At 51.7% G+C, this 24763-nt stretch overlaps 1 protein-coding gene across 9 annotated transcripts in view; it reads left to right on the plus strand.

Moving 5' to 3' along the window:
* The window catches only part of DLGAP2 (DLG associated protein 2), a 1001683-nt gene that overhangs the window by 532557 nt on the left and 444363 nt on the right, over positions 1 to 24763 (plus strand). For all 9 annotated transcript variants that reach the window (XM_034965578.3, XM_034965581.3, XM_034965577.3 and 6 more), the window contains one exon: positions 21240 to 21272. In XM_034965578.3, the coding sequence (XP_034821469.1) occupies positions 21240 to 21272 (33 nt within the window). The remainder of the gene's footprint in view (positions 1 to 21239; positions 21273 to 24763) is intronic.

Raw genomic sequence — 24763 nt, forward strand, 5'->3', positions numbered from 1 at the left:
ACTGTCACAGCGCTGTGTCTAGGAGCTCCCTCTCACATGGCGCCATATCTAGTTCTCTTGCACACAAAGCATTGTGTCTGCTTCTTTCTCACATGCCACTGTGTCTAGTTCTCTCACGCATAGCATTGTGTCTAGTTCTCTCACACATAGCGTTGTGTCTAATTCTCTCTCACATGGCGCCATGTCTAGTTCTCTCACATGGCATCGTGTCTAGTTCTCTCACATGGCGCCGTGTCTAGTTCTCTCACATGGCGCCGTGTCTAGTTCTCTCACATGGCGCCGTGTCTAGTTCTCTCACATGGTGCCGTGTCTACTTCTCTCTCACACATAGTGTCATGTCTAGTTCTGTCTCACGCAGAGCATCATGTCTAGTTCTCTCACATGGCACCGTGTCTAGTTCTCTCACATGGCGCCGTGTCTAGTTCTCTTACATGGCGCCGTGTCTAGTTCTCTCACATGGTGCCGTGTCTAGTTCTCTCTCACACATAGCGTCATGTCTAGTTCTGTCTCACACAGAGCATCGTGTCTAGTTCTCTCACATGGCACCGTGTCTAGTTCTCTCACACAGAGCATCGTGTCTAGTTCTCTCACACAGAGCATCGTGTCTAGTTCTCTCACACAGAGCATCGTGTCTAGTTCTCCCACATGGCACCGTGTCTAGTTCTCTCACATGGCGCCGTGTCTAGTTCTCTTACATGGCGCCGTGTCTAGTTCTCTCACATGGTGCCGTGTCTAGTTCTCTCTCACACATAGTGTCATGTCTAGTTCTGTCTCACACAGAGCATCGTGTCTAGTTCTCTCACATGGCACCGTGTCTAGTTCTCTCACATGGCGCCATGTCTAGTTCTCTTATATGGCGCCGTGTGTAGTTCTCTCACATGGTGCCGTGTCTAGTTCTCTCTCACACATAGTGTCATGTCTAGTTCTGTCTCACACAGAGCATCGTGTCTAGTTCTCTCACATGGCACCGTGTCTAGTTCTCTCACATGGAGCCGTGTCTAGTTCTGTCACATGGCGCCATGTCTAGTTCTCTCACATGGCACCACGTCTAGTTTTCTCTCACGTGGCGCTGTGTCTAGTTCTCTCACACAGAGCATCGTGTCTAGTTCTCTCACACAGAGCATCGTGTCTAGTTCTCCCACATGGCACCGTGTCTAGTTCTCTCACATGGCGCCGTGTCTAGTTCTCTCACATGGTGCCGTGTCTAGTTCTCTCTCACACATAGCGTCATGTCTAGTTCTCTCTCACACAGAGCATCGTGTCTGGTTCTCTCACATGGCACCATGTCTGGTTCTCTCACATGGCGACGTGTCTCGTTCTCTCACATGGAGCCGTGTCTAGTTCTCTCACATGGCGCCGTATCTAGTTCTCTCACATGGCGCCGTGTCTAGTTCCCTCACATGGTGCCGTGTCTCGTTCTCTCACATGGCGCCATGTCTCGTTCTCTCACATGGCGCCGTGTCTCGTTCTCTCACATGGAGCCGTGTCTAATTCTCTCACATGGCGCCATGTCTCGTTCTGTCACATGGCGCCGTGTCTAGTTGTCTCACAAGGCGCCGTGTCTAGTTGTCTCACATGGCGCCGTGTCTAGTTGTCTCACATGGCGCCGTGTCTAGTTGTGTCACAAGGCGCCGTGTCTAGGTTTCTCACATGGCGCCATGTCTAGGTCTCTCACATGGTGCCGTGTCTAGTTCTCTCTCACACGTAGCGTCATGTCTAGTTCTCTCTCACACAGAGCATCGTGTCTGGTTCTCTCACATGGCGCCATGTCTGGTTCTCTCACATGGCGACGTGTCTCGTTCTCTCACATGGAGCCATGTCTAGTTCTCTCACATGGCGCCATGTCTAGTTCTGTCACATGGAACCGTGTCTAGTTCTCTCACATGGTTCTGTGTCTCGTTCTCTCACATGGAGCCGTGTCTAGTTGTCTCACATGACGCCGTGTCTAGTTCTCTCACATGGCGCCGTGTCTAGTTCTCTCACATGGTGCCGTGTCTAGTTCCCTCACATGGCGCCGTGTCTCGTTCTCTCACGTGGTGCCGTGTCTAGTTGTCTCACATGACGCCGTGTCTAGTTCTCTCACATGGCGCCGTGTCTAGTTCTCTCACATGGTGCCGTGTCTAGTTCTCTCACATGGCTCCGTGTCTCGTTCTCTCACATGGTGCCGTGTCTAGTTGTCTCACATGACGCCGTGTCTAGTTCTCTCACATGGCGCCATGTCTAGTTCTCTCACATGGTGCCGTGTCTGGTTCTCTCACATGGCGCCGTGTCTGGTTCTCTCACATGGCGCCGTGTCTCGTTCTCTCACATGGAGCCGTGTCTAATTCTCTCACATGGCGCCGTGTCTCGTTCTGTCACATGGAACCATGTCTAGTTGTCTCACATGGCGCCGTGTCTAGGTCTCTCACATGGCGCCGTGTCTAGTTCTCTCACATGGCGCCATGTCTCGTTCTCTCACATGGCACCGTGTCTAGTTGTCTCACATGGCACCGTGTCTAGTTCTCTCACATGGCGCCGTGTCTCGTTCTCTCACATGGAGCCGTGTCTGGTTCTCTCACATGGCGCCATGTCTAGTTCTGTCACATGGCGCCGTGTCTGGTTCTCTCACATGGCGCCGTGTCTAGTTCTGTCTCACATGGCCCTGTGTCCAGTTCTCTCACATAGTGCTGTGTCTGGAGCTCTCTCACACCCTGACGCGTTATTTATTTCTTCCTTGACGTTACTGCAGTTACTCTCGGAGGCCTATACGGGTAGTAGCCCTACAGAGGAAGCAGAACATGTTTCCCATGGGGGCCTTTGATCCAGTTCTCTCCTGGGTGGAGCCAGTCAGCTTCTACAGACTTTTCACTCCACACTGGTCTAAGGCATTTGTAAAATACTCCATTTTAACCAGTGGAAATGACTTGAATTAACTGTATAATTTTAATTTTTCAGGGCAAGTGTGTAATTTAGATTTTAACCAGCAAAACATATGTAAGTGGTGAAAAAAAAAACTAATAAATTCTGGAAACCTTCAGGTTGGTCTTGTTTAATTTTAAAGTTCAGCGGCACGACACTCTTAAATCTGATGAGTTAATTTTCACAACTTGATATTGTAGAGAAAAATGTAATTGTCACACTGTTAAAATGACTTTTCTAATAAATGTTCTTGAAGTTTTAATATGACAAGGTACATGAATGATGATCACTGCCTCTACTGAAACATTCCTTTATGGCCCGAGATGGTCTCTGAGGGAACTCCAGGGAATGGTACGCAGGTAGACTTGCTTTGATGATTGGCGTATATTCCAGTATAATTTGGTATAATGGGATTTAATTTGTTTGTAGATAAACCTACCTAAAGGGACCATGACAGGAACAGAAATCCCATAGCTTATATAAACAACAGAACATTAATTAACACGAAGACACTAATTAGTTTATCCAGTTTGCTGGCAGAGCTCTGGGAACTGAGGGCCTGAGAGAGGCCTGATGTGTTTGTGGAAGAGGGGCGGTCCGGGGAAAGGGGTTGGTTGTCAGACATATGAGAGGATGCAGGTGACGGGGCAGGGTGGGGTTCTGGAGGATTTGGAGGAGCTATGCCATTACCTGCTCATGGCTAGAAAGTGCATGGAATGGGCAAGGCCCCACGTCACCAGCCAGGGGTCAGCAGCGAAGGGCTTGGCCTGTCTGTTCTTTCCTGGCCACGGACCTTGTTCACTTGTTTCTTATGAAATGTCCCATCCCTGGAATGTTGCACCCACCCCGCCCACTTCCTCTTGAATCCTGCTCAGGTACATTTCCTCAAGGAAGCTCCCCCAGTGCAGAAGGAGGCCCACCCTTGCCTGAGCCCTCTGCGCCACTCCTCTGTGGCACTTGTTGCCGTTGACCTTGTATGTTTGTTCTTAGGATTCCCTGATTAACATGCCCTCTCCTCCTTAATGGTAAGAGACCCACAGTGAGTGAGTGCATAGGTGGGTGGATGGATGGATGTATGGACAGATGGACGGATGGATGGTCAGACAGACGGATGGATGGATGGACGGATGGATGGACAGATGGACCGATGGATAGATGGGTGGACGGACGGGAAGATGGACGGATGGGTGGATGGTCAGACAGACAGGTGAATCCATGTATTGACGGATGGATGGACAGATAGACAGTGGATGGATTGATAGGTGGATGGATGGACAGAACTTTCTCTGATGACTCAAATATCATCCCAAGCATCGTCTTCTCTGGGGAGCCATTCCTGACCCCCTTCCCTAGGCAAACTTGCCAGCTCCCTCCTTTGTTTTCACGTCCCCATGTTGCCTTACTTTGTTTTTCCCGACTGCTTGAATATTTGTCCTTTGTGGGCGGTTACCCTGAGCTCTGCATGGGAAAGGCAGGGCGTGCTCATGGAGCTCACATTAAGTGGACACACCAGGGGAGTGAGGACCCGCCTGGCCTTCAGAGAGCCTGCAGGCCCCTGCCCTGGGGTTTGCTTAGCTCCTCAAGGGAAGAGGCTGGTGCCCTGTAGAGGTGAGGCGGGAGCTGGTGCAGCTCTGCTCTGCGAGGTCTTGGCACCTCAGTAAAGCTGCCGGTGCACATGCATACACCTAGAAACCCAGACACTGGTGAGCGACGGTCATTCCTCCTGCGCAGCTGCCTGGGCTGCACCCTCTGTCATCTGAGGCCAGATGTTCTGGACTTGGCCCCTCAGAGAGATGTTCTGGATTTGGCCATTGCATTATTTATGTTCTGTTGTCATTTCATGTTATTCTCGTTTCCTCTTATTTTTTCTTCTCGCTCACGATATATTACAAAATTCTTTATGTTTTGGTTTCCTCACATTAATTTGTTTGGACCCCTCTTCTTCCCTAAAGAGGATTCATGGCACGGTTCCCATGTCCCATACTCGGTGGGGCTGGAGCCTGCCGATGCCCACGCCGCTGCCTCAGTCATGCCGTGATCCTCCTCAAGTCCCAAACAACAGAGCATCTCGCCTCTGCTGTCTCTTCTCTCAGGTGGGCCACCCACCCTGCCACCAGAGAAACCTTCCTGAGTCCGCATTTACTTATATAACTCCTTTTCTTCAGGCCCCTGAGTAACCTCACTATCCACATGATTAAGTCCAGTGCCTCAGCATCTGTTCTCTTATTAAAGAAACTGATCAAGTCCCTGCTGTGTGTCCTCATCTACCTTCCAGCTCCCAGCCTCCGCACTCCACCGTAGGGATGGTGAGTGCCAGCTCCCAGCCTCCGCACTCCACCATAGGGATGGTGAGTGCCAGCTCCCAGCCTCCGCACTCCACCGTAGGGATGGTGAGTGTCAGCTCCCAGCCTCTGCATTCCACCATAGGGATGGTGAGTGTCGGATGCTCCCAGGTGCAGGCTCCTGTGCATGCCAGAGGCTCTTCGATGCCTCTGAGTGTGATACGGTTAGAGTGCATTTGTAGGTGCATGTACCTGTGTCCTTAGACAACTTCATTTTGCACCCTAGTGCCCGGCATAGACTCTGTCACAATGTAGACTTGCTTAATAAATAACTGTTGAATGACTGATAGGTCATAGACCATTTTTTCTCAAAAGCATACACTATTGGCTGAGCATGTGTTAAACGCTGTATGAACATAGAGATATGAGCTCCTGAGGAGGAAAGGCAAAATATTATATTATAATGAGGTTAAAGTGTTGTAAAAGAGGTGCCATAGAAACATAGGAAGGGGCAATTAGTTCACAATGGAGGGGATGAGGCTGCCTCACCAAAGGGTCAATATTTGCAACAAATCTAAAGAATGAGTAGGATTTCTACACATGGCACTGGGGCAACTGGACACCCACAGGCAGACATCCCAAATCCAGCCCCACCTGCTCCATACACAACACTAGCTCAAAATGGGTCAAAGACCTAAAGGCAAGAGATAAAATTATAAAACCGCAAGGACGTGCATCTTTGTGATCTTAGATTAAGCAGTGGTTTCTTAGAGATGACACCCAAAGCGCAAAGCACAAGCAACAGAAGAAAAAATAAGCCAGTTGAGCTTTAACAAAATAAAGTTTTTTGTGTGTTTCAGAGGTTACCATCAATAAAGTAAGAAGGAAACTCAAGTAATGAGGTAAAATGTTTGCAAAGCGTATGTGTGAAAAAGGTTTCTATTTAGAAGAACTCCTAAAGCATATAAAAAGACAAGCCGAGAAAGGGATGGGCAGAGGGCATGAACAGGCAATTCACCCACAGAAGGTGTGGAAAGACACTGGACATCATTGACCAGCCGGGAAATGCAAATCAAAATACAATGAGACACCATTGCCCACGTGTTAGGGTGGCCATAATGGCAGAGACAGACAATCGTAAGTGCTGGCAAGATCCTGGAGAAACTGGAACCTTCATACACGACCTTTGGGAATAGAAAATCGTGCAGCCACTTTGGAAAGTGAGGCATTTCCTCAGAAGTTTAAACATAGAGTTACCATATGACCATAAATCCCATTTCTTGGTACATACCCAAGAGAAATGAAACATATGTCCACTAAAAAAACTGATACCTGATTGCTTACAGAGGCATTATTCGTGATACTCAAAGATAGAAACAACCCAGGTCAAGTATCCAGAAACGGAGGGGTGGATAAATATGCTGTGGTCCATCCGTGCAATGGAATCTTCTCTAGCAATAAAGGAATGGAGCACCGATGCATGCTATGACACAGACGAACCTCAGAAACATTTTCTACGTGAAAGAAGCCAGTCATGAAAACCACAGATAGGATTCCATTTATGTGCAGTGTTCAGAACAGGCAAATCTATATAGAAAGTAGATTAGTGGTGGCCTGGGGCTGGGGGCACGGAAATGAGGGTTAACTGCCGAAGGGCATGGATTTATTTTTGGAGTGACGAAATGTTATGTGATTGATTGTGGGGATGGCTGCACAGCTCTGTGAGTATGCTATTGAGCTGTGCACTTTCAGTGGGTGAATCATATGGTGTGTGAATGATATCTGAATAAAGCTGTTAGGAATAAATCACTTTTAAAAAAGCAATGAAGAACAGTTTTCCAGGAAAAAAAGGGCAGAGGCAGACATACTTTGTGCACAGTGGCACACATGGAGACCCCGAGGTACACAGGACACTGGTGTGGTCGAGCACGAAGGGTGGGTGGTCCCAGTATGACTGCCGTGGGGAGGACAGAGGCGCCTCCTTTGCCTGACAAGCAGGGAAGGCCTCAGCGTTTAGGAAATGCATCTATTGAGGAAGAACTCTTTCTACTTCTACACTCAAATTTCATGTTGATATTTGTTCCTGCTATTTATGTACTATCAGTGTCTACATTTTAATTCAAATTAAGCCATTTGGTTTCTAAATATCTTAAATTTGTCATGAATAGGATTCCCATAGGTGTCTTCTGAATGCTTTGTAATTACTCCATAGCACTTGGTCAAATTAATATTCAAGATGTGGGTAATTGGCCCAGACAAAAGTAATAAGGCGAGAACGCAACCACAAAATGGTAGAGTTCTAGAAACTTGCAGTCAGTTTGGACATATATAAACGAATTTCCCACTATTCACAGTTCTGTTCGGGAATGTGAATTTAAAGCGATGGTGCTTTTGGAGGCACTAACCGCTTTCCCATCTCCAACTTGGCATCCTTCCCTCAACCAGGGCCTCCTGCCATCCGCGGCTGCTGAGAGCTCAGGGACCTTCTCCTCAGTGTGTCTCCTCAGCCTCCTGTCACTGAGGGGAGCAGCACAGAGCCACTGGATTTGGGAATTCATCATGCTCTTCTGCATCAGGCTGAAAAATTAAATACTGGGTTTTTATTGAGATGCACAATGCTTAAGATACTACTAGGAAATCCTAAACTTACCATCCAAGTTTAGTGAAGACAATTGCACCTGCTTTCACACGATGAAGACGGAATTAGAAGGATTTGTACTTGAAGGACTCCTGGAGGTTGAGCATGAACCACTGGGGATGTGTGTGGCATCGCCACGCAAGGGACATGCCCTGACACCCGTGCAGATGCTTGTGTGAGTCTGATGGCCCACATTGGTGGCTGGCAAGACCTTTGAGATCATTGTGGGAGTGATGGTCCACATCGGTGGCCGGGAAGACCTTTGAGATCAGTGTGGAGTGATGATCCACGTCGGTGGCCGGGAAGACCTTTGAGATCAGTGTGGGAGTGATGGTCCACGTCAGTGGCCGGCAAGACCTTTGAGATCAGTGTGGGAGTGATGGTCCACATCAGTGGCCGGCAAGACCTTTGAGATCAGTGTGGGAGTGATGGTCCACGTCAGTGGCCGGCAAGACCTTTGAGATCAGTGTGGGAGTGATGGTCCACGTCAGTGGCCGGCAAGACCTTTGAGATCAGTGTGGGAGTGATGGTCCACGTCATTGGCCGGCAAGACCTTTGAGATCAGTGTGGGAGTGATGGTCCACGTCAGTGGCCGGCAAGACCTTTGAGATCAGTGTGGGAGTGATGGTCCACGTCAGTGGCCGGCAAGACCTTTGAGATCAGTGTGGGAGTGAGATGGTCCACATCGGTGGCTGGGAAGACCATTGAGATCAGTGTGGGAGTGAGATGGTCCACATCGGTGGCTGGGAAGACCTTTGAGATCAGTGTGGAGTGATGGCCCACGTCGGTGGCCGGCAAGACCTTTGAGATCAGTGTGGGAGTGATGGCCCACGTCGGTGGCCGGCAAGACCTTTGAGATCAGTGTGGGAGTGAGATGGTCCACATTGGTGGCTGGGAAGACCTTTGAGATCAGTGTGGAGTGATGGTCCACATCGGTGGCCAGCAAGACCTTTGACATCACTGTGGGAGTGATGGTCCATGTTGGTGGCCGGGAAGACCTTTGAGATCAGTGTGGGAGTGATGGTCCACGTCGGTGGCCGGGAAGACCTTTGAGATCAGTGTGTGAGTCTGATGGTCCATGTCTGTGGCCGGGAAGACCTTTGAGATCAGTGTGGGAGTGATGGTCCACGTCGGTGGCCGGGAAGACCTTTGAGATCAGTGTGGGAGTGATGGTCCACGTCGGTGGCTGGGAAGACCTTTGAGATCAGTGTGGGAGTGATGGTCCACGTCGGTGCCCGGCAAGACCTTTGAGATCAGTGTGGGAGTGATGGTTCACGTCGGTGGCCGGCAAGACCTTTGAGATCAGTGTGGGAGTAATGGTCCATGTCTGTGGCCAGGAAGACCTTTGAGATAAGTGTGTGAGTCTGATGGTCCACGTCGGTGGCCGGGAAGACCTTTGAGATCAGTGTGGGAGTGACGGTCCACGTTGGTGGCCGGGAAGACCTTTGAGATCAGTGTGGGAGGCGGTGCCAGCCTGGGTAATGGCTGAGTTCAGGGCGCCTGGGAAGAGGACTGGGCATAGGAGAGAGGGAGTGGCGGATGCCCCGTAGGTGGAAGTGGACGGTGAGGTTCACTGTGCGGAGAAAGGTGAATCGAGGAGGCTTCTGGGTCTGGACTGTGGGAAGTGATGTTTTCAGTGGAGTGATGGAGATGGGACCTGCACACGGTCACCAGGTATTTGGCTCTATGCTTCTGAAGCTTGAGGACACCTTTGGCATAAATAAGTGAAGGTGAAAACTTGACATTGGATGAATTTCTCAGAGAGGCTGTGAAGGCTGAGCTCAGCCACAATGTAAGAGCAGGACCCCGGGGACATCCCATGTTTAGGAGAGAGGCCCTTTATGCTGCTGTGACATTGAAGAGACTAAGCTAGGACAGAGGCTGAGAACACCAGAAATGGAGTTCAACACGAGTGTCCTGCATGCTGTCCCTGGGAGGGTGGCTGGATTAATGAGAAAGCACCGCTCTACCCTTGCCTGCTTCACTGCTGGAGAGAAGAGAATGGCAAGAACTCCACAGGCTCAGAACTCTTAGCATTGGGAGCACATTTCAGAAGCAGAATGGCAGACTCAGAAATGGGCCACTGGGCCTGTCTGTGGGTCCCGCGGGAAGGTCTCAGCCTGCATGAGCATCTCAGGGCCCCTCATTTGCCCATGAGTGGAGTGCACTGTCAGTGTGCTTCCCATCTAGTTCCTTATGTCATCTCTTCAGGTGTTGCTTAATTACTGAGGCCTAAATACAACTTTCTTCTATTTCTCTGCTCTTATCTATTTCTCATGTTCTCATAAAAAGCTAGGAAAGAGATTTCACTGAATAATCTTTTGCTTGATGAAATATTTTGCAAATTGTTAAAAACGAAACTAGAATAATTCCTTATACGACTGAATGGCTGACCACAGGCAAATCACTTCATTTCTTTGGGCTTCTTTTTCCTGAACTGAATGAAAGACATAAACAAGCTGATTATTCACACACAGCTGTCATGGAGCTGGTGAGATTGGAGTCATGAGCAGCATTGAGTTTCATAGATTAAAAGGATATAAAAATAAACTATTGATTATTCAGGGGTGGGCCATTTATTTTTTAGCTAGTTCTTAACCCTGGGTGCACATCTGTTAGGCAGTGAGCACATATTTGGGTTGAATAATACTGAGACCTTGTTTTTCCTTAGAGATTTTAATAAGCTAATTAACTTTATTTTCTTTTTTTTGAGAGAGAGTCTTGCTCTGTCACCCAGGCTGGAGTGCAGTGGTGCGATCTCAGCTCACTGCAACCTCTGCCTCCCGGGTTCAAGTGATTGTTCTGCCTCAGCCTCCCGAGTAGCTGAGACTACAGGTGCATGCTGCCATACCTGGCTAATTTTTGTATTTTTAGTAGGGATGGGGTTTCACCATGTTGGTCAGGCTGGTCTCGATCTCCTGACCTTGTGATCTGCCTGCCTCGGCCTCCCACAGTGCTGGGATTACAGGAGTGAGCCACCGTGCCCAGTAGTCTTTCTTAGGCTAAGCTTACTCTGAAGATAAATCTGCTCCCCAGAAACACCCCAAAGTCAGATATGGCATTTCAGGACGTGACAATGGCGAGCAGAGAGGATGAGCTGTGAGCTCACAGTTTGTCTCCAGAGCAACTCCAGTGCCTGGGTCTGCACACCACACACTTCCTCCTGACACAGCTGCAGGGGTCAGGGGCTCCCGAATGAGACATCCTCTGTTGATCGCAGCATCCTGCGTTGACACTCCACATGTCTCCCAGCATGTGGAGCAACACTAGGACCGTGGTAGATGTTCAGTCATGTTCGTTGAAGGAAGAAGGGAGTGAATGAATGTCTTCTCTGAGGATAGCTGAGCATCCGTGCGTCCGTCTGGCCATGAGAACTTGGTTGCGCTCACATAAGGATCCTGAGCAGGTAATTATCTCGGTCCAGAAGCAATAGCTTTAGGCAAAGAGAAGACGCGTTCCCTCCCTGTCTGTGCATCTGACTTTCACGGTTGTTCCTACCGTTCATTGCTTTATTAAAGCCAGTCACTGCTGGGTTTGCCTTCACGTTGTTTCACTTCATTAAAAAAAATTGAATGAGACTTGAGTTTGAATGCAATTATGTAATTGACGGAACTGTCCTACACACAATTTATTAATTAACCTTGGAGCACACTTATGTCGGCCTGCTTCCTGATTACAGTCAGGCGCCAGGTAACGACGGGGTGACGCTCTGAGAAACATGCCCTTAGGCGGCTTTGTTGTGTTGTCTTCATTTGTACAAATTTAAGGGATGCAAGCACAGTTGTGTGACCTCGGTACGTGGCACAGTGGTGAAGTCTGGGTGAATATTTAGGGGTTGGCTTTCTGCTACGGGTATTTTTTCTTTGTACATCAACTATCTGCAGTTTAAACATTGGTTTTAAAATTAGAAATTAACCCATGTTGACGAGAATGTTACTTTGTATTCTTGTCTCCCTTCCCTAACCCGTGCAACAAGCAATATCGTTACTACAATTTCTCCCTGAGAAATAACTTCTAAAAATTTACTGTCATCCTGGGCTTTTACTTAGCATTTATAAATATACATGACTAGTGTTATTAGAATATCATCAATGACTATCTCCTAGTATAGTACCTGACACAAGGTAGGTTTTCTATGAATATTAAGTCAGTATTAAAGAATACACATCCAAAAACAAAAATGAGATAGTGTTTTACCTTTTGCTCTTTCTGTTTTTTAATGTTGGAGTTTTCCATTTGAGCAGATAAGATTCCATAGCATCCACAAATTGTATTTACTGATTTATTTTTGAGACAGGGTCTCTGTCTGTCCCCAGGCTGGAGTGCACTGGTGTATTTTGGCTCACTGCAGCCTCAAATTCCCAGGCCTTGGTGATTCTACCTCGACCTCCCAGAGTGCTGGGATTACACGTGCAAGCCACGGTGCCTGGCTGAAGTATAAGTTATTTAAGCATCACTCAGGTGATGATGAGTGGAGTTTTTGGCCTCTGTGTCAGGTCATGTTGGAACACAGTCATGTGATTGTGGAGTCAGGTCATCGTGTCATACAGCCATGTGGCCATGTTGTCATATAGTCTTTGTCATACAGTCACGTTGTCACCTTGTCCTAGGGTTGTGGTGTCCCATAGTCACGTCACGTCATCACACTGTTGCACGGCCATGTCCTGTAGGCGTGTTGCATATTCTCGCATCGTGTTGTCTTAGGGTCATGTGTCCTGTACCCACGTCACAGTATTGTGTTACCACGTGGGCCTGTTTTCCCACAGTCATGTTGTCCTGGGTCACGGTGTCACAGTCATGTCATGTCACACTTGCCACACTGTGGTGTTGTCACATGGGTGTGTTGTGTTGTCCTGGGTCACGGTGTCACAGTCATGTCATGTCACACTTGCCACACTGTGGTGTTGTCACATGGGTGTGTTGTGTTGTCCTGGGTCACAGTGTCACAGTCATGTCATGTCACACTTGTCACACTGTGTTGTCATGTGGGTGTGTTGTGTTGTCCTGGATCACGGTGTCAAAGTCATGTCATGTCACACTTGCCACACTGTGGTGTTGTCACACGGGTGTGTTGTGTTGTCCTGGGTCACGGTGTCACAGTCATGTCATGTCACACTTGTCACACTGTGTTGTCATGTGGGTGTGTTGTGTTGTCCTGGATCACTGTGTCAAAGTCATGTCGTGTCAAACTTGTCACCCTGTGGTGTTGTCACATGGGTGTGTTGTGTTGTCCTGGGTCGTGGTGTCACAGTCACGTCATGTCACACTTGTCACAATGTGGTGTTGTCATGTGGGTGTGTTGTGTTGTCCTGGGTCACGGTGTCACAGTCATGTCATGTGACACTTGCCACACTGTGGTGTTGTCACATGGGTGTGTTGTGTTGTCCTGGGTCATGGTGTCACAGTCTTGTCATGTCACACTTGTCACACTGTGGTGTTGTCATGTGGGTGTGTTGTGTTGTCCTGGGTCGTGGTGTCACAGACGTCATCACCATGTTACATGGTGGTGTTGTCACGTGGTGTGTTGTGTTGTCCTGGGTCACGGTGTCACAGTCACGTCATGTCACACTTGTCACACTGTGGTGTTGTCACATGGGTGTGTTGTGTTGTCCTGGGTCGTGGTGTCACAGTCACGTCATGTCACACTTGTCACATGGTGGTGTTGTCACGTGGTGTGTTGTGTTGTCTCCCAGTCATGTCCTGGGTCATGGTGTCCCACACTTGTGTTATATCAATTGCCTGCATGAGTGAGTGCCTATTCACATATTCTTGACAAAGAGTCATGGTTTCATGCTCTGTGCTGTGTGAGAGGTGCTAGCGAGGCCGCCGGGTGTCATGGCTGGGCAGTGGCCATGGCGGCCGGGCAGGCCTGCTGTCGTCTAGAGCTCCTGTTGAAGTGCGGCCGGATGCGGTGCCTCCAGGTGGCTGCTGGCATGGAGCCTTTCTTGACGAGCAGAGGATCCTGCCGTGTGCTCGGAGACTTGGAAGAGGAAAGACGGTGGTGGTTTTCTCCCTCTGTGTCTTAGTCACTGTAGCAGCTGGAGGGAGGCAGAGGAGGACAGAGGACGGGGGAGGCAACAAATTAGTGTGATTGTCACAGCAGCCCAGTGCTGGGCCTCGCATCTAGGCTCCCCCACGGGCCTCCCAGCGCCGGGCCTCCCAGCGCCCGCCCTCATCCCGCTGTCCCTCCGCTGCCTGCACTGCACGGCCCATGGCAAACGCCGCCCACGCCCGGGCCTGTCCCCGCGTGGCTTCCTGTGGAAGGAGCACAGATGCTCTTTGCATTCACGGCTAGGTTGGAACCAGCCTCAGGAAAGCGGTACCCATCCCCAGCAACACTGAGCTTGGCTTCGCCCTGAGGAGCTCCAGCCAAGGCCCCGGGCTGTGTCCACCACGCAGGGCTGCAGCCGCTGGGTGGTTCCTGTGTGTGCCGTTTCTTCCCGGGGCTCCAGGAGAGCTGCCAGGGCCCCTTTATCTCCCGGCTCCGTCAGCTGCTACTGCGCACCCCTCCCCGGGTTGGTGTCAGGAGGGAGGGCGGGTGCTGCGGAGGCCGACTCCGTGCAGAAGCCAGAGATAGCATGCGCTCGGCTTCACAGACCTCAAAGCTGCCTCTACAAAAATATGTGCATAAATTTAGAGTAGCCTCCATAGATAAAATGCTCTATGAATTTACACAGGAGATGCTGCAGTTTCCTCTTTTCTAGGAGATTAAAATAAGGCACCTTGTGCCAGAAAACACTGGGCTGGGCGTTTGCCGTTCACGTGTGGAGCTCGGGGAATGAGCCGGTTCTCAGCGGGCCGCGTGTGGTGAGGGTTCAGGTTCACGTACACAAAACCATCAGACAGACTTCTCCATCTGTGTCAATTAGCACAGATCAGCGTGGTCTTCTCCTAATTTACGTGAGAATCTGCACTAATGATGATGAATCCACAGTGTATGGAGGTGAAGTCTCCTCTACATTGTGAATATTTTTTAATGGGTGTTGCTTGGGGAAGAATTCATTGAAAGGGTCCGTGCTGCTGTGAGTACGCTTGCTGTGTGTTCAGCTTGCTGGGTGATTTTAAACATATGTGACCTGTGATGAAGATGAACTGTGGGGAAAGCCCTGAATCTGTGGTCAGTTTTGACGCACATTTTGGTTCGCGTTGGACGAGAGGTGCGGAACCACAGTCTCTGATCCATGTCTGAGTGAGCCGCCTCGTGAGGCTTCCAGTCCCTCCTGGGGGCACTGAGTGGGGACAGCCATGGCCAGGGGGGCCAAGTTGAACCCAGTGTGCCTGTGGGCTCAGCACTGAGGGCTGGTCACAGATCCCACCCTTGCAGGTCTCAGTCTGCCTCTCCCTTCCCTGAAATCAGTGCCTCCCACAGGCACCATGGTGAAGCCGGCGTCTCCCCTGCCCTGGGGGAACCCCGGGCACATCCAGGACTCCGCTCTGTCCCCATCATGTGACCTCTGATGGGTCCATCAAGGCCTCATGGTCTCCTCCACGTGGGAGGCCAGAGTGGATCCCACAGTTCCTGACATGCGTGTTCACTCCGTGTTCCTGAGTGTCCTGCCAAGGTCTCAGTGGTCACATTTAGGAACGTCTTGATTAAATAAGATGCAATGGGCTTCTATGTCGTGGGCCTCCTCGGAGCCTCTAGTTTGGAAGTGGCTCTCATGAACTTACCGTGGGGCGCGATCATTGGCAGCACTGACTTTTTGTTTGGGGAAAATCACGATCTATGGCCTAAGACGGCTTCTCGCATCTGCATTCCAAAATAGGGTTTCAGAGCTTCGTGCTCTCATTTAAAGCAGTTTTTTGTCTGTATGACTCAGTGGTGTCTTTCCCGGGAACCTCCTGCCTTAGCTCTTCTCAGGATGAGAAGAAAAAAATCCCTTTTGGGTTTCGGGGGCCGAGTGAGTGTGCAGAGTTGTTGACTTTTGGATTTTAGCTTCCCTGGCCCACGCAGTTCACTGCACTCCCACAAAGACCGCTCCTGACTTTTCCTCCGTGGGCCTCACTCCCTGGCCCTCTCATCCTGCCTCTCCTGCCCGGGTGCTGTGTGTGTGCCCTCTCCTGCCCAGGTGCTGTGTCTGTGCTCTCTCCTGCCCGGGTGCTGTGTGTGTGTCCTCTCCTGCCCGGGTGCTGTGTGTGTGTCCTCTCCTTCTCCTGCCCAGGTGCTGTGTGCCCTCTCCTGCCCAGGCGCTGTGTGTGTGTCCTCTCATCCTGCCCGGGTGCTGTGTGTGTGTCCTCTCATCCTGCTTGGGCGCTGTGTGTGTGTCTTCTCCTGCCCGGCCACTGTGTGTGTGTCCTCTTATCCTGCCCGGCCGCTGTGTGCGTGTCCTCTCATCCTGCCCGGGTGCTGTGTGTGTGTCCTCTCTTGCCCGGGCGCTGAGTGTGTGTCCTCTCCTGCCCGGGTGCTGTGTGTGTGCCCTCTCATCCTGCCCGGGTGCTGTGTGTGTGCCCTCTCATCCTGCCCGGGTGCTGTGTGTGTGCCCTCTCATCCTGCCCGGGTGCTGTGTGTGTGCCCTCTCATCCTGCCCGGGTGCTGTGTGTGTGTCCTCTCCTGCCTGGGTGCTGTGTGTGTGTCCTCATCCTACCCGAGCACTGTATGTGTGTCCTCTTTTGCCTGGGTGCTGTGTGTGTGTCCTCATCCTGCCCGCATGCTGTGTGTGTGTCGTCTCCTGCCCAGGTGCTGTGTGTGTGTCCTCTCCTGCCTGGGAGCTGTGTGTGTGTCCTCTCCTGCCCGAGCACTGTATGTGTGTCCTCTGTTGCCTGGGTGCTGTGTGTGTGTCCTCATCCTGCCCGGGCGCTGTGTGTGTGTCGTCTCCTGCCCAGGTGCTGTGTGTGTATCCTCTCCTGCCTGGGAGCTGTGTGTGTGTCCTCTCCTGCCCGAGCACTGTATGTGTGTCCTCTGTTGCCTGGGTGCTGTGTGTGTGTCCTCATCCTGCCCGGGCGCTGTGTGTGTGTCATCTCCTGCCCAGGTGCTGTGTGTGTGTCCTCTCCTGCCTGGGAGCTGTGTGTGTGTCCTCTCCTGCCCGAGCACTGTATGTGTGTCCTCTGTTGCCTGGGTGCTGTGTGTGTGTCCTCATCCTGCCCGGGCGCTGTGTGTGTGTCGTCTCCTGCCCAGGTGCTGTGTGTGTGTCCTCTCCTGCCTGGGAGCTGTGTGTGTGTCCTCTCCTGCCCGAGCACTGTATGTGTGTTCTCTCCTGCCTGGGGTGCTGTGTGTGTGTCCTCTCATCCTGCCTGGGTGCTATGTGTGTGTCTTCTCCTGCCCGGGCGCTGTGTGTGTGTCCTCTCCTGCCTGGGTGCTGTGTGTGTACTCTCATGCCTGGGTGCTGTGTGTGTGCCCTCTCATCCTGCGTGGGTGCTGTGTGTGTCCTCTCCTGCCTGGGAGCTGTGTGCTGTGTGTGTGTCCTCTCCTGCCCGGGTGCTGTGTGTGTGTCCTCTCATCCTGCCTGGGTGCTATGTGTGTGTCTTCTCCTGCCCGGGCGCTGTGTGTGTGTCCTCTCCTGCCTGGGTGCTGTGTGTGTCCTCTCATGCCTGGGTGCTGTGTGTGTGCCCTCTCATCCTGCCTGGGTGCTGTGTGTGTCCTCTCATGCCTGGGTGCTGTGTGTGTGTCCTCTCCTGCCTGGGAGCTGTGTGTGTGTCCTCTCCTGCCCGAGCACTGTATGTGTGTCCTCTCATGCCTGGGTGCTGTGTGTGTGTCCTCATCCTGCTCAGGCACTGTGTGTGTGTCGTCTCCTGCCCAGGTGCTGTGTGTGTGTCCTCTCCTGCCTGGGAGCTGTGTGTGTGTCCTCTCCTGCCCGAGCACTGTATGTGTGTCCTCTCCTGCCTGGGTGCTGTGTGTGTGTCCTCTCCTGCCCGGGTGCTGTCTGTGTGTCCTCTCATCCTGCCTGGGTGCCATGTGTGTGTCCTCTCCTGCCCGGGTGCTGTGTGTGTGTCCTCTCATCCTGCGTGGGTGCTGTGTGTGTCCTCTCCTGCCTGGGTGCTGTGTGTGTGCCGTCTTATCCTGCCTGGGCGCTGTGCGTCTGTCCTCTCCTGCCCAGGTGCTGTGTGTGTCCTCTCCTGCCTGGGTGCTGTGTGTGTGCCCGTCTCATCCTGCCCGGGCGCTGTGTGTGTGTCCTTTCCTGCCCGGGTGCTGTGTGTGTGTCGTCTCCTGCCCGGGTGCTGTGTGCGTGTCCTCTGCTGCCTGGGCGCTGTGCGTGTGTCCTCTCCTGCCCGGCTGCTGTGTGTGTGCACAGGGACACAGTCATGTCCGCGCCTCCTGCAATCAGATGCCCGCGTGGGGAGTCTCGCCTTGGAAACTGAGGGGAAACTGACTGTGGGCCCTCTGTTCCCGAGTGAGATGCCTTCTCCCCACTTTCTGCAGAATTTGTGAAGGGGTGGTGCCTGCGTTTCCAGGTCAACTAAACCTGAGGGTCTGCTTCAGTGATGGCAGCGATGGGATGGCCCGAGTCTGAGCTGGCTGCCCCGCGTCCCCTGGGTAACAGGAGCCCCGCCTCCCTCCACAGGCCTTGTGAATGGTGGTGGCTGGGATAGAGGTGGCCCCGTGCGTGGACCATGGCCTGCCCTGTTCCTTTCACACAGAGCAGTGTGGCCCTGGGCCCAGGGCTCCTGCGTCCGATGGCTTCTACTTCAGGTCCTGCCCTGCGGCCCCGACGTCTTCTCTCCCGTCCCCTCCACCGGCGCCCGTGAAGGCAGGTGCGGTCAGATGTGTCCACCCCGAGGCATGTGGGTCTGTCTCCCCGAAGTCGGGAGAGCTCAGTAGAGTTGTCAGTCACAGTTTTAAAGGATGATTCATGCTCTTTCCTTTCCACCACCCCTCTCCCGCTCACCCACAGAGCCCGACCTGCCACACACACGGCTCCCGCGTGAGCTCCGTCCCCGCCCCGCCCAGCCACCAAGGTCACCTTCCAAAGGAACCATGAGAGCCTGTGAGGCTCTGCCTCAGAATCCCTTGCTGCCTCCTAACTTTTATTTTGAACAACCCTTCAACTCCCTTTTTAATGTTCCGCTCCCTCTGAACGCCCTCCGCTCACCTCTCTGCCTGCCCCTCCACCCCCCCGCCCCATCCTTCTGGGCAGATGCTGCTGCTGTCCCCTGCCTGTCCACCTTGTCCGTGCCTTTCCTGGGACGTCTGTGCTCCCTCTCCAGATTACTATTTAACATCCTGCTGGTCCTTCAAGGTTCAGGCCAGATGGCATTACGTGGCGTCTCCTCTGTGGGCCCCGGGCTGTCACGCTGGATGGCAGAGTGTGTGCCTCTGTAGCTGACGTGGAAGAGCCAGTGTCTTTCTGAGGGCCTGTGCAGGCCAGCGGTGGCGTGGAAGAGCCAGTGTCCTCCCAAGGGCCCATGCAGGCCAGCGCTGGCGTGGAGTAGCCGGTGTCCTCCCGAGGGCCCGTGCAGGCCAGCGCTGGCGTGGAAGAGCCAGTGTCCTCCCGAGAGCCTGTGCAGGCCAGCACTGGCATGGAAGAGCCGGTGTCCTCCTGTGGGCCTGTGCAGGCCCGCACTGGCGTGGAAGAGCCAGTGTCTTTCTGAGGGCCTGTGCAGGCCAGCGCTGGCGTGGAAGAGCCGGTGTCCTTCCGAGGACCCGTGCAGGCCAGCGCTGGCGTGGAACGGCCAGTGTCTTTCTGAGGGCCTGTGCAGGCCAGCGCTGGCATGGAAGAGCTGGTGTCCTCCCGAGGGCCCATGCAGGCCAGCGCTAACGTGGAAGAGCCGGTGTCCTCCCAAGGGCCCGTGCAGGCCAGCGCTGGCGTGGAAGAGCCAGTGTCCTCCCGAGAGCCTGTGCAGGCCAGCGGTGGCGTGGAAGAGCCAGTGTCCTCCCAAGGGCCCATGCAGGCCAGCGCTGGCGTGGAGTAGCCGGTGTCCTCCCGAGGGCCCGCGCAGGCCAGCGCTGGCGTGGAAGAGCCAGTGTCCTCCCGAGAGCCTGTGCAGGCCAGCACTGGCATGGAAGAGCCTGTGTCCTCCTGTGGGCCTGTGCAGGCCCACACTGGCGTGGAAGAGCCAGTGTCTTTCTGAGGGCCTGTGCAGGCCAGCGCTGGCGTGGAAGAGCCAGTGTCCTTCCGAGGACCCGTGCAGGCCAGCGCTGGCGTGGAACGGCCAGTGTCTTTCTGAGGGCCTGTGCAGGCCAGCGCTGGCATGGAAGAGCTGGTGTCCTCCCGAGGGCCCGTGCAGGCCAGCACTGGCATGGAAGAGCCGGTGTCCTCCTGTGGGCCTGTGCAGGCCAGCGCTGGCGTGGAAGAGCCAGTGTCTTTCTGAGGGCCTGTGCAGGCCAGCGCTGGCGGTGTCCTCCCGAGGGCCTGTGCAGGCCAGCGCTGGTGTGGAAGAGCTGGTGTCCTCCCGAGGGCCTGTGCAGGCCAGTGCTGTCCCTGCAGCCTTGATATCTGACGCACATGCTCATTCCCTCTCCCACCCTTGTGGGCTCAGGGTCCTTGACACTAGTTCAGGGCTGGGGGTTAGGTCACCTGCTCTCATGTTCTCAGGAAAGTGGATGGAAGCTGGCTTTGAACCCAGGCCTACCCGGCCCCCAAGTCTGAATTCTTTCCCATGAAGACCTTGCACTTGTGTGTCTGTGCACCTGCTTCAGCTTCCTTGTGTGAGGATCAACTGTAAATGCCGTGTAAATGCGGTGCTCCCAAAGTGTCTGTCCATTCTGCAGGCAGAGCCAAGTTCACAGTCACTCAGGGACCTACATACAGGGGACTCAATACCCATGGATTTTAGTGTTTTCCTGAAAGATAATACACATTTGCTCATAACTTTTGTGCCTGAAAGGAGGTGTAACAGAGCTGTAGCTAAAGTCAAGGTTTCAATATTGAAACTGGGATAAAATATACCATTGTTATTTCATCTAAGTAATTTGTGTTCAGCCATATACAATTAAGAAAGTATATTCGCTGTGTGCATATGACAGGTCATTACTACCAAACACCACATGTTCTCATTCATAACTGGGAGTTGAACAACGAGAACACATGGACATAGAGGGGAATGTCACACACTGGGGCCTGTCGGTGGTTGGGGGGGATGAGGGGAGGGAGAGCATTAGAACAAATACCTATTGCATGCGGGGCTCAAAACCTGGATGATGGATTGATGGGTGCAGCAAACCCCCATGGCACATGTATACCTATGTAACCTGCACGTTCTGCACATGTATCCCAGAACTTAGTAAAATTTTTTAAAAAATGTTTCTTAATTCTCAAAAGTAAAAATGTAATCTGTAAAACATTTGCCAAGGGTAGCTTTTGAAGTAAAAGTTGCTGGCATGCAAGGCCAGAGCTGGCTTTGTTTATGGAGGAGTCCACTGGCTCTGGCGTGGTCAAGCGGCGTCATCTCAAAGTTGTAGTTTTGTTGTTGCTGATGTTGCATCTTTTTAACTGCATGGTTGAGACCCTGTGGGTGTAACAGCTTCTCTCTGTCTCTGTTTTCAGAGTCGCAGTGCACGCTCTGCGGGGAGCCGGAAGGTGAGTACCTGACATGCTGCCTGGGGTGGGCGGGGGCCGCGCGGCTCACAGGTGTGTGGCTGGCAACAGTCTGCCGTGAAACGTGTTGGAGAGAACCTTGAACATTGAGGACGCAGTCTGTGTGCTGTTTGATAGGAACGTGAGTAAAATAATTGAAGCAAAGTGCAAGGTGAGCGTTAGGACTCAGCAGCTCGTCTCTGAAGAAGAATTGGCTTTACCATCAAATTGCAATATTTTCTTTATTTTTTTTTTGTTCTGGATTGATAAATTTCCATCAGTTTCTGTGAGATAACAGATGCTGATACAGGCTTGTTGGCTTTAAGTGCATTCGCCCAAGGTGCCAATGAGCCGGAGGCTGAGTCGGATCTGGGAAGCCGTTCCCGACTGTCGGTGGCTCAGCCTGAGAGTGTGTGGGGCCTTTGCTGGCTGTGAGTGATGTTGATCAGTGTTGCTTATTTAACTTTCTGCGCAAGTCTCCTGTGTTTAAAACACGCGGCAAAGTAGGGCCCCTGAGTCTGTCATTTGTTGACTGTTTGGAACTAGTGAAAGCCAGCATTGATGTAATATTTTTCAATGGTCTAATTTGAAAGAATAAGGAAAATGTGATAAACACCTGACCCCTATTAGTGGGGACTCTGAATTAACTGGAGCTTTGATTTCGAGGTCTGTTTTCAGCAGAAAGAGGCAAATTGGCTAGAAAAAGAGTCAGCCTCGGGGAACTCGGGACACAGCCAACCCCAGGAATGTGCCTTTGGGTCAGAGCCCAGCCCAGCTCTGCTCCCACGGGGAGAGATGGGGAGAGATGATCCCAACGCGTGACTCTAAGGGCCGAATGCTAAAGGCTTCTGTATACTCAGGGCCACAGAAGCTCAACCGCATCCACTGGAAAGGCTCTTATTCGCAATTTAAAACACAAAAATGAAAAAGTGAGTATAGGATTAACTCGGAACTTCTATGAAACACTTAATTCCCTCATTTGGTGGTTAAGGGAAGTATGACAAGGTTTTAAAACTTTTTCCTGTGTCATTTAGTAGTCATGGAACGCACAGATATATCCATGGTAAAGTCAGTCACTGTACATTTTTAAATCATAAGCTTCACTTTTATGCAAAACATCAGACTTTGGACACCTGGCATTTCCAGAATCAAAAGTAATGTGATGTTTTAGTGTCAGGTGGGTGGGGGCTGTTCCCAGGTGGGGGCTGTTCCCAGGTGGAGCCTGGGATGCTGGTCTGGGTGTGGCAGAGGCCGCCTGTGATGGGGAAGCCACAGGTCCTTTCCCCTGGAGACCCCAAGGCTGCTGCAGAGGATGATGAAATTCTGCAGCCTGTCTGTTGGGTGTTTGAAAGCTTTATTAGTTCTTATCATTATAACTTCCATTGCTATTCCCACCAGGGAAAGCATATCATGCTTTGAGTTCATTTTTCATTCTCTTTCCCCCAGCCCCTCACCGAGAGTTTTCAGTGTGTGAGAGAAATTGTGAAATATAAAACCTTGTAAATAGTGGTTTAAACACGTTGCATCTTGCTTTTCGTCTACTTGTTTCTAATAACAAATGTCTGCCTCTGCCAAGGACAGTGGCCCATGTGGGGTGTGTTTTGTTGTCACATGCCACTTACTGCTGTCATAAAAGGAGAGTTTTTTCCCAGTAAATCAGAATCCATGACGTTTGGAGGCGAGGGTTTGGACTGAATGAAGGCTGGTAAATCACCCCGGAGTCCTGGCTCAGGGATGGATATTGCATGATTTCTGGGGACATTCTAGGTCATGGGATTGACTCTAGAAGGGACCTTGGCTCGCACAGGCTGACCTGAGGCGACCGTAGTCGTCCAGAGCATGGGGAGGTGAGCTGGCCCCATCAGGGCTCTCCAGCCTTAGGTCTGTGACCTCTCAGGCCCAGCACCACTGACGTCAGACCAGAGTGCGTGGTCCTGGACAATCCCAGGGTCACTTCCCCTGGGCACCTGCCTTTGATTGGCCTCCATATCACACATACTGTTGGCTCCCAGCAAATGTGTGACAGTGGCGTGAGGAGGGGAGGAAACGTGTTCGTTCCTGCTCTAGAAGGCAGGTCAGCTTCCAGATCTTTAAAACCAGACAGACTGGGAGGGCAGGTCAGCTTCCAGATATTTAAAGCGAGACAGACTGGGAGGGCAGGTCAGCTTCCAGATCTTTAAAACCAGACAGACTGGGAGGGCAGGTCAGCTTCCAGATCTTTAAAACCAGACAGACTGAGAGGGCAGGTCAGCTTCCAGATCTTTAAAACCAGACAGACTGGGAGGGCAGGTCAGCTTCCAGATCTTTAAAACCAGACAGACTGGGAGGGCAGGTCAGCTTCCAGATATTTAAAGCGAGACAGACTGGGAGGGCAGGTCAGCTTCCAGATCTTTAAAACCAGACAGACTGGGAGGGCTGGTCAGCTTCCAGATATTTAAAGCGAGACAGACTGGGAGGGCAGGTCAGCTTCCAGATCTTTAAAATGAGACAGACTCGGAGGGCAGGTCAGCTTCCAGATCTTTAAAGCCAGACAGACTGGGAGGGCAGGTCAGCTTCCAGATCTTTAAAACGAGACAGACTATACTCCAAATAAGAAGACTCTCCTTGTCCGGTGCGGAGCCCCGCAGAATTCTGGGGGCTCTCCAGCCGAGGGTGGGGGTGGGAGGGGGGCTGGGCAGTGGGGGGTGGGGTTCCCTGCTCTGGCCTGCCCCTCCTCACTGGGCTGCGGTTCTCTGAAGCCACCCCGTGTTTCAGATGTACTAGTGTAGTTGCTCCAGATCAGGGAGGAGGAAGGCTTTGTGGCGAGGTCTCAGCTGTGCTTTAGTTTTCGCAAAGCACTGTCATATGAATATTCATATATTTTTGAAATCATTTAAGTAATTAGTCTAAGTGAGAGCTGGCTGGGTGCAGAGAGTGGAATCTGAAATCAGCCTTTTTGTTTGGTAATTTCTTCAGCAGCTTCTGCGAGTTAACTCATAAATGTCGTGGCACAGAAATGACCAGCCAGAGGCTGGTGGCAGCGTGTGCGGCTCGGATGTGGGTGTGCAGCGCTCATTACATCCAGAAGGTTAAGGCACCACCTCATTTAGCATCTCGCTTTCTTGTCAGAAAGCTGTTAACAGCCTTCCGTGGCTAAGCCAGTGAAGTGGGAAACACCTATTTGCATTTTAATGGTTAGTTCTGTCTGTGAGAGCTACTTCTTTGGATACAGATTGAATAATTAGCCCTGTCTCAGATGATAATATCTGTCAAACAAACGCAACCAGGGACAAAGTTTACAGGATGCTGGAGACCTCAGAATTCTACAGTTGGGGAATCTCTATAATGGTGTGGCCTGTTTTTCAGAGAACTTAAAATTTTAATTGTATATAAAATGTAGATCATGATCTCAATATGCAAATTACTTACATGTTCTGTATTACGAGGTTTTGAAACTTGTGAGACTATGTTTTCATGAGATAAAAATGTTTAAAAGATTGATTGTTATTTACTGG

This window comes from Pan paniscus, chromosome 7, assembly GCF_029289425.2.
Source record: "Pan paniscus chromosome 7, NHGRI_mPanPan1-v2.0_pri, whole genome shotgun sequence".
Lineage (NCBI taxonomy): Eukaryota > Metazoa > Chordata > Mammalia > Primates > Hominidae > Pan > Pan paniscus.